The sequence below is a fragment of the Macrotis lagotis genome, chromosome 4 (genome assembly GCF_037893015.1).
Source record: "Macrotis lagotis isolate mMagLag1 chromosome 4, bilby.v1.9.chrom.fasta, whole genome shotgun sequence".
Lineage (NCBI taxonomy): Eukaryota > Metazoa > Chordata > Mammalia > Peramelemorphia > Peramelidae > Macrotis > Macrotis lagotis.
In genome coordinates, this window is record NC_133661.1 from 42,400,924 (window position 1) to 42,411,669 (window position 10,746).

The 10,746-nt window shown below is 32.8% G+C and overlaps 1 protein-coding gene across 1 annotated transcript; it reads left to right on the forward strand.

Annotated features, from left to right (window-relative positions):
- The first annotated feature begins 510 nt into the window (after positions 1-510).
- LOC141522635 (olfactory receptor 13A1-like) lies at positions 511-1,482 on the forward strand. Its single transcript, XM_074236176.1, has one exon. It carries the CDS (start codon positions 511-513, stop codon positions 1,480-1,482), a length of 972 nt encoding a protein of 323 aa, XP_074092277.1.
- Positions 1,483-10,746: the final 9,264 nt, after the last annotated feature.

The window sequence follows — 10,746 nt, forward strand, 5'->3', positions numbered from 1 at the left end:
TTCTTTTAAATTAGAGACCCTTTCCTGTCACAGTCTGCAGTTCTGGAAAGCATTGTCTTGACTTCTGTGTTCATTAGAGTTTGATGACCTCCTCTGTAATCCCACACTTCTATGGTAATGGTAACTCAATAGCATTCATTTTTCTTTTAAATTAGGGGTAGGAATATTAAACATAATTAAATGCTTGTCCATTGAAAAAAGATAATACAAAGAAAAATATCCGGAAAAAATCACATATATGTCCCTGGCATCATCCATGCCTCACTCTTACTGAACTGAGTATATTGATAGTGACTTTCAGCATTGTAATCACACTCTTTCATTCCTACCCAAGGTAAATATGAAGTTTGCCTAAAATTTGGTTAAAATGAGCCAGTAAAACCCATCTTTATCATCCTTTCACAGGTTTGTTTGCTTTCCACAAGGGCTCAGTGTAGCCACCAATGACTCATCAGGGGCCCAACAGTCACTAGTGGTCTTCTAACTACTTTGAACTTATGAAAATCCCCCATGCCTTTGACTAATCAATCACCCAAACTCATGACTTTTAATAACCAGACATTTATCACTGAATTCATCCTACAGGGCTTCTCTGAAAACCCTTTCCTTGAAATCCTTGCCATTTGGGTCTTCTTATTGCTCTATATCATGACAATTCTGGGCAACTCCCTCATTATTGCTTCAATTTGGGTCACTCCAGGGCTTCACACCCCCATGTATTTTCTCCTGATCAACTTGGCTTTGTTGGATATCATTTGTACAACCTCAGTGATGCCCAAATTGTTGGACAACCTGATGGAGGAAAAGAAAACCATCTCCTTTGTTGGGTGCATGACCCAGCTCTATGTCTTCACTTGGGCCCTGAGTTCTGAGCTCATTCTTTTCACAGCTATGGCTTATGACCGGTATGTGGCTATTTGCCGACCCCTGCATTACAGCACTCTGATGAACAACAAGATCTGTGGGGTATTGATAGCTATTGTGTGGATTATGGGTGGACTGAATTCTGGAATTCACACAGCAATGCTGGCAAAATTATCTTTCTGTGGTCCTAATATCATTGAACACTTTTTCTGTGAGATCCCTCCTATCCTGCCACTTTCTTGCTCCTCAACGAAGTTGAATGAGCTTATGTCATTTGTGTCAGACCTCTTCCTGGTTGGTGCCAATTTCCTTCTGACCATAATATCCTATGGTTTTATCATCGCCAATATTTTGAAGATCCGGTCTGAAGAGGGGAAAAAGAAGGCATTCTCTACCTGTTCCTCCCACCTCATAGTGGTCACTATGTACTATTTTTCTGTATTTTCTGCCTATATGAGTCCAGGTAACAGTTATTCTCCTGAAAAAGGGAAGGTCATAGCTATGCTATATACAGTTCTGAGCCCTGTTTTAAATCCATTAATTTATACTCTGAGGAACAAGGATGTCAAGGCAGCCCTCAGAAAACTCTTTGTGAAGTTGTTCCCCTTTTTAGAATAGCTATAATTATGGGTACTTCCTCTAAATTAGAGGTCTTAACCTGGTATCCATGCCTTAATAACTTTTTTTGATAGCTACTTACTTTTATAATAATAGTGTTGTAGATAGGGTACTAGGCTTAGAATCAGCAAAACCTCCATTCAATAAAAGACTCAAGAAATTACCAGGAAGCCATAAACTCTCCCCTGCCTCAGTTTTCTCATATGTAAAATGCTAATGGTATTACTTCTCAGGGTTGAAGATGTAATGAGATAATATTTGCAAAGTACTTTGCAAACACTGTAGAATTATGTGGATGCTATTACTATTACTTTTATTTTATTTACTTCTTTTGTTATCATATATTTTATCTATAGGGATTACTTTGAAAAGGTGTTCATAAACTTTACCAGAATAACAGAGCTCCATGATACAAAATATTAAGAGAACTAATTGGTTATAAATGAAAGGAAAATGAAAATTGCTAGAAATGTAAACTTTGTGATCACTAGTGCTGTTGACATAGGTATAGCAATGAATATTTTGATCAATTTGTGTAATGTTTTGGGGTTTGAAATATCAGTAACTCATATCATCTTAATCTTGTGAGACCCCCAGATTTTTTTAATCGAATAGGGTTTTAGCATTTTGTCTAATTAACCCTCTTATTTTCAAGCAAAACTAAATCAAAAATTAACCTGACTCTATGCTTTTCCATACTAATAGTGACTTGGAAAATCTAGAAGAAAATTACCATTTTTTCTACCTAATCTTCTGTGATTCCTAGAACCTTCTTAGCTCAACTTTTTTTTTCTTTCATAGTTTCTGTTTTCTTTCCACTTGCATGTTTTTCTTTCTAGATTTAGCTGAAAGGGGCTACACTTGAATATCTATCTTGCATGATAAGTCAGTGCCCTAGGAATAGTACTGTTAAATAGAATTGCTCAGGGATACTTCAAACTCTTCGGGGCAACAGAAAGAACCACTGACTGAACTGAGCAATTGAAAAAGTCACTGCTTTCATCAGAGCTCTGGTACTTCATGTGGAACAAATAGAGGCCTTGTGAGTGTTTTACTATAATTTCCTTTAGTCTTCTAATGCATAAATAGAGCAAACAGGATATTGAATATCAAAACACTTGGAATTCTATTTGAGTGATTGTTCATATTTCTAGGTGAGGTAATAGAATGAATCTTATAGAATTAATGATTGAGAGTTAAGAAGGTACTCATAAACCATCTAATCCAATTCACTTGTTTTGTAGATGAAGAAAGTGAGTCCTCTAAATTTGAGTAATTCACCAAGGTGATTCAGGAAGTGAGTGACAGGTAGTATTTGAGCACAGGTTATTTGAGTGCTTTCGTATTCAAAGTACCTCATTTCATATTGACTTTGTAAGTGTGACAGAGTAGTGTAAAAAGATATGAGTCCTGACTCCTGAGTCTTTTCTTTTCAGATCAGCAAAAACGTATATGGTACCTGCTATGATTTTTAAATTGATTTTACTTTAAATTTTTGGAATAAACCAAACATTTGTATAATATAGAATATATAATAAAAAGATGAATGAACATGAAGCTAAATATACAATGCAAAACTGGTTATTAACATAAAAATACAAGAAAAATTCATATAAATTTCCTTTCTTCCCCTTTTTTTCTTCTCTACTCTACACCCCCCACCTAACTTAGAGATGATAACTAACATATGTTATATCTTATTTATGAAGAGGTAAATATATTTATATTTATTCTCAATATTTCAGTTTTTTCTCTAATAGCAAATAGTATCTTTCTTCAAATGCCTTTTCTGGTTAATTTGGGTATTTGTAATATTCAAAATAACTTATTCATTCAATGCTGCTTTTAAGATAATATTACTATTGCTGTCTACAATATTTTTCTTGGTTCTGCTCATCTTACTTCCCATTCAAGCAATATATCCTTATTTTATAAGATCATTGTGGTCTAGAATCTTCATCATTTCTTCCAGCACAGTAGTATTCCATTGCAATTATGTCCCACAACTTGCTCAACTATTACCCAATTGATAGACAGCTTTGCAATTTCCAGTTCTTTACCACCTTAAAATGACCTGGTATTAATTACCATTTTGTAAACTATGGGATCTTTTCTTTTTTCCCTAATCATCTTTGGAATTAGACTTAAAAGTGGTATCACTGGTTCATAAAATAAAAAGTTTACTTACTCTTTGGAAATAATTTTTGAATGCTCTGCAAATTTGTTGGTTTAGTTCATTGTTCTACCAACAATGAATTACTGCTCCAATTTTTCCACATTTCTTTCAATTTTTTATTTTTCCCCTTTAATTATTTTGTACAGTGTGGTAAGCATAATTGATTGAATATATTTTTCATTTCTCTAATCAATAATTTTTCAGAGCATATCTCACATGAATATAAATTATTTTAATTTCTTTACTGGAAAACTTCCTGTTCATATCTTTTGATCATTTATCAATTGGGGAATTACTTTTGTTATCATATATTTGACAAAGTTCTTTAGGTATATTTGATACAAAACCTTTATCTGATAAACTGTCTAAACTTTCCCTCCACTTTTCTATTTTCCTTTTAATCTCGTTCCATTTTTTCTTGTACATAAATTTTTAATGTAATCTAATTAAACTTTTTGCTTTCTACCTCTTATTTATTTATGAATTGTTTGCCTGTCCCTAACCAGAATGTGTAATATGTTATATGTTCTTTTCATTTTCTTGTAATATTCCTCTTTATATTTTGATCATGAATTCATTTTTACTTTAAACCAGTTTCTACAATGTTTTTCCAATTTTCCCAACAATTTGAACAAATCAATGAATTCTTGTCCCCAAATTCTTATGCTTATAATTCTGATGACATTGGTAATGTTTGTGTAAAACCTTTTTAATTTTAAATAATAAAATGATCTCCATTCCATTTCAAAATGTTCTATCTTTTTTTTTTTTGGTCTTAAATTCTTCCCTTATCCATAAATCTGACAGATAAGCTATCCCAAGTTCACTTAACTTGCTTATGGTTTCAGTCTTTGTGTGTAAATCATATATCCATTTTGAACTCATTTTGGTGTATAATGTAGCATGCTGGTCTCTGCCCAGTTTCTGACATCTTTTTATCCCAGTTTTCCCAGTAGTTTTCATCAGATATTAAATTTTTATGCAAAATCCTGGATCACCAGATTTAACATATACTAGATTACTATGGTCCCTTACTATAATGTAAATTGTACCTAATCTATTGCACTGATTCATTACTCTAATTATTATCAAATGCCAGATTGTTTTGACAATTGATGCTTTATAATTTATATTGTGATCTCTCATATTTAGACTTCCTTTATTGCATTTTTTCATTCATTCATTCCCCTGAAGTCCCTGTGCATTTGTTCTTTTAGAAACATTTTATTTTTTTTTAACTTTTTGTTTTGTTTTGTTTTTAGGTTTTGCAAGGCAAACAGGGTTAAGTGGCTTGCCCAAGGCCACACAGCTAGGTAATTATTAAGTGTCTGAGACTGGATTTGAACCCAGGTACTCCTGACTCCAGGGCCAGTGCTTTCTCCACTACGCCACCTAGCTGCCCTTATTTTTTAACTCTTGAAAATAATTTTTCACAGTTTAGTATGGCAATGAATGCATAGATTAATTTATTAAAATTTTCATTTTATTATGCTGAATTAGTCCAGTCATGAGCAATTATGATTTTAGATCTTTATTTGTGCTAAAATTGTTTTTTTAGCTGTGTGCATATAGTTTCTAAGTCTGTCTTGGCAGACAAACTCTCGAATATTTTATGTTGTTTACACTTACTTTAAATGGAATTTCTATGTCTAACACTTGTTGCTTGATTTTATTGGTAATACTTAGAAATGATGATAATTTATTTTGGGTTGTTCTATATCCTGTAACTTTGCTAAGGTTGTTAAAATTTCAAAGTATTTTTTTAAATTTTATTTTCCTGAATTTTCTAAGTATAACATCATAGGCAAAGAGTGACTTTTTTCCCTCATTGCCTATTCTAATTCTTTTAATTTCTTTTTCTTCTCATTGTTATAGCTAGCATTTTCAATATAATATATTAAATCATAGATGTGAAATTGAGAATCCCTCCTTCAGACCCATTGTGGGAAGGTTTCAGATTCAATCCTTATTTCAGATAATGCTTGCTGATGGTTTAAGGGAAATATTACTTATTATTTTGATATATGCTGTATTTATTCCCATTGGCTCTGGTGTTTTTCACAGGAATAGGTGCTACATTTTGTCAAAGATTTTTCTGCATCTATCAAGATAATGAAAAGATTTCTGTTTTTTTATGCCAATCATTTTTCTAATATCTACTAGCTCTGTATTTCTGTTTTTTTCATCCCTCATGGTTATACTATATGATCCTTGTGATATAATGTTGAAATCTACTTGTTAGCTTTTAATTTAAAATTTTTCACATTTATATTCATTAGGGAAATGGGTTTAAAACATTCTTTCTCTGGGTTTGCTCCTCTTGATTTGGATATGAGTACTTAATTTGTGTCTTCTAAAATCAATTTCACCGAATTCCTACACCTATTTTTTTCCAAATCATTTATTTCTTTGAAAACTTTGTAGAAACTCTTATGAATACAACTGACCCTGTGATACTTTCATTTGAAGTTCTTTGATGGTTTGTTAATTTTCTTTACCTCTGTTTGCATTATTAATTTTATTTCTTCATTTGTTAATCTGCGTGGTTTATATCTTTAAAGATATTCATCCATTTCTTTTATGATGGTAAATATATTGGCATAGATTTGGCCAAAATTGCTCCTAAAAGTTGTCTTAATTTCCTTTTCATTGATAGTGTCTTCAACCCTTTCATTTTTACACTACTAATTTGGTAATTTTCATTCCTTTTTAAAAGTTAGGTTGACAAATGAATTATTTTAAGGTTTTTGTATAAAATTAGGTTCAATTTTATTAATCTCTCCTTTGGTTTTTCAGTATTTCCAATTAATGTTTAATTGGAGAGTTTTACTTTATTTGTTTTCTCTTCCTAGTTTTCTCATTTGTATGCCCAATTGGTTGAACTGGTCTTGAAGTAGCAATTTGGCTGCATCCCATAAATTTTCATGTTTTCTCACTGTTGTTATTTTTAAAATGAAATTATTAGCTGTTCTAATTATTTATTTTTTGATCTGATCCTTTCTTAGGATTAGATTATTTTAATTTCTAATAATTTATGTTTTTTCTTTTCAGTATTGAATGTAATTTGTCTTGACTTATGATCTGATCAGAATGTGGCTGCTATTTGTCATGTTCTGCATTTGATTGTGTGGCTTTTATGTCTTAATGCATGTTCACTTTTGCATGTGTCTGTGTAGGTGCCACATACTTCTAAGAAAAATGTATATTAACTTTTCCAGAATTTTATTCATCACTTTAACTTTTTTGCTTATTTTCTGGTTACATTTATATAAGAGATATATATCTAAGAGATATACCTGAGACAGAAGGATGAGTATTGTTCTGTTATACTCAAGAACTGTTTTATTGTCCATTTACTTCACTAAGTCATTAAATTTCTCCTTCAAAAATAGAGATGCTATGCCATTTGGTGCATAAATGGTTAGTATTGATAATATTTGGAGCTTTCAGCAAGATATAGCTTCCTACTTTATCTCTTTCAATTGGCATTTGTTCTGTCTGAGAGCAAGGTTGTCACCCAGGGTTTTTTAGCTTAATCTGAAGCATAAGGGGTTTTGCTTTAGCCCCTTACCTTTACCCTACGTAAATCTCTCTGCTTCAAATGTGTTTCTTTCCACAACATATTTTAGGATTCTAGTTTGTAATCCATTCTGCTGCCCATTTCCCCTTTATGGATGAGATCACACCATTTACAGCTATGATAATTAACTTTGTATTTTCCTTCTTGCTTTTTTTCAATTTATTATCCCTCCTCTTTCTTACTCCCCACCCTTTCTATCCTTTATCACAAATATTTTACTTCTGATTTCCAACTTTCCTAATGTACCCTCCCTTTTATCAGTCTCCTTCTTCCATCTACTATCCCTGTCCCCTTTTACTTCCTTATTGGTTAAGATAGATTTCTATAGCCAACTGAATGCTTATATTATTTCCTATTGGAACTATTTTTTGAACAAAGGTTTAAGGCGTACCTGCCATGCCACACCATCCTCCCCTCCAAAATAATAGCTCTTTTATCCCTCTTTTATGTGGATTAGTTTATCCCATTCTATCATTCACTTCTTGCTTTCCGTGCACTTTTCTTCCTCCCCTTTTGCATATTTTTTGAGAGATAATCACATCTAAATTACCTTATACCCATACTCCCTTCTAATTGCTCTTATAGTGTTAAAGTTTTTTAGAGTTACAAATATTATCTTGCCACAAAGAAATATAAACAGTTCAACTTTATAATGAATTTCTTAAATTTTCCCTTTCTTGTCTCTTTTTTTATTTTTTTATTTTCTTGTGTCTTTTAATAGTTCAAATTGTCTTTTCAGCAATGGATTTTTAATTAGAAGTTCATGAATATCCTCAATTTTGTTCAATGTTCATTTCCCCCCCCAAAAAGATTATGTTCAGTTTTGTTGTGTGAGTGAGTCTTGGCTGTAATCCTAAATTATTTAGGACCCAAAATTATTCTTTGCTTAATTATTTGGGGACCTTTGGGACCTTGTCCAAGTCATTTCACTGGAGCTGAGTTTTTTCCCTGCAAAAAGAATGTTTGTCTCAGGGTGGTCTCAGTTTTTGTTCAGCTCCATATCTCTGATGTAAAGTTTAACAGTACCATATTTACAGATGAAAAAATCCTAGGATCAAAGAAGTCAAATTATTTAAAAGTGTCTGATCTGCAAGTCACAGCAGGTTTTCTGATTCTAAAGTTAGTAATTAGCTGCTGTTTCTCTTTTTCCTACACTATTCATGATAATCTTTTTTTTTCTTATCTGTATCGCAGTACGTAGTACAGCCTCATATATTAGGTAATTAATAAATGTTTCCCGAATTTAATAGGAAGCAGCAATATAAATAATACATGGTCCTTGTCTTCTAGGAGGAAATGTAGTGAAAAGCAAAACAATGGGAGAAAATTTAGTATGAAACAGGAGAAACAAACAGTTAAAGAACAAAAGTACCTATGTTTGGGAAGTGATATTACTTCGGGTAGAAGGTATTAGGGAAGAAATATTGCATTAATCTCATTTGAGGCAGATGCTAATATTATTTTCAATATATGGTGTCACCAGTTAGCAAAAAATTGTTATTTTGTACATATTCATTATAAGCTATCTCTTACTACCTCAAATATTTTTTTGAATTTCAATGGAAAATCCACATTTCGTTTCTGCCAAAGTTCAACTGACTTTTTTTTATTTGGGGGGGGGGTTCTTTCTTTTTGAAGACATCCTCTGGTGAATATAGAACACATCTTGTGGCCAAATAAGAGTGAACAAACAAACAATGGTGACAGAATTTATCCTGGAGGTTCATTCTGATACAATTTCACTTCAGGTTGCTGTTTTGCATCTTATTCTTTCTTAATATCATGGTCCTGGCAGGTTCTTCCCTGTAGTGGTAATCATAACCATACATTCAGGGCAATATACAGTCATATATTTTTCCTTGCCATGTCAGATATCGTCTGAACTACCACAATTCTGCCCAAATCACTGGAGAATCTTTCAGACAAGAAATGCATCCCCAATATTGGGTGCATGACTCAGTTGTCTTTCCTTACATGGTTTTTGGGTGCTGAACTCCTGCTCCTTATGGCTATGGTTTATGACAGATATGTTGCCATCTGTAACCCCCTCCATTATACCACGATGATGAGGAGAATGGTTTGTAAACTCCTAGCTGGCAGTGTGGGGGCTATTAGTGCCATTAGCTCATCAATACACACTGACCTTATGATGCAGTTAGACTTCTATGGCCCAAATAAAATTGAACACTTTTTGTGTAAAATACTCACTTTGCTCTTGCTCTCCTCCACCTCCACTTATCTGAGCAAAATCACGATCATCATTGCAGATATATATATATATATATATATATATATATATATATATATATATATATATATACACACACACTTTGGGGTGATTAATTTGATGCTCACAATGATGTCTTATGACTTCACCATTTCCAATATTCTGAAGATCTGCATCAAAGAAGAAAGTCTTTTCTACTAACACCTCCCACTGCATCATGGTCACTATATATTATACCACAGTTATATATACATACATTCTTCCAGGCTCTTGGTCCTACATGGATAATGGATAATGGCTCTCCTATACATCATGATCAGCTCCACTTTAACTATTTATACTCTACACAGCAAAGATTTCAAGACAGCCCTGAAGAAAATATGTCCGTTCATTAAATAAATAATTATAATTTGTCCATATGATTTAATTATAATTTTACTTTAGATATTCCATTATAAAATGATGATATAAAAAAGCATTTTGCATTCTAGGAACCTTGGTTATTGATATAATGATTTTCACTTAGAATTTCAGAGCTAGAATGAACTTGAGCCTCATCTCCAGTTCTACCCCTAATTTCCTCATTTCAGTTTTGCATCACACAACACCCTCCCAGGCTCATTAAATTTATTTATCTTTGTCCCCTTATTGCTTGTTTACACTGATTGAGTGTGGGTTTTTATTTCACAATTTCTCTCACATGATTTTTCTTCTTGTCACTGAAAAACATATACTCCTCGTTATTTATATCATTTATTTTTTTTAGGTTTTTTTTTTTGCAAGGCAAACAGGGTTAAGTGACTTGCCCAAGGCCACACGGCTAGGTAATTATTAAGTGTCTGAGACCAGATTTGAACCCAGGTACTCCTGACTCCAAGGCCGGTGCTTTATCCACTATGCCACCTAGCCAACCCTATTTATATCATTTATAGTACATCTAATTACTGTGTATTTCCATTAAAATCTTTCTACCTTTTCCTATGCAATTCATATGTCAGAAATAACTCTTCCAAAGGGCAAGTGTTAGTTATGCCTTTTCATTAGAAAAAGTTTTAGCACATCCTTATAACAAACTGTGAAAGAGAAGACAAATTATTGACACTTAAGATTAGGGATAGTTACAGTCCCACTATCCAAAACTAATTTTTTTAACACATTTTAAAGCATTCCTTTATGCCCATTCTAGTTTCCAGTCAATCCATGCCCCTAGTGGTGTGATAAAGGCAGTGGTCTTAAGGGGCTGAGTTGAGAGATCATTGGACTTGGAGTCAGGAAGCCTGA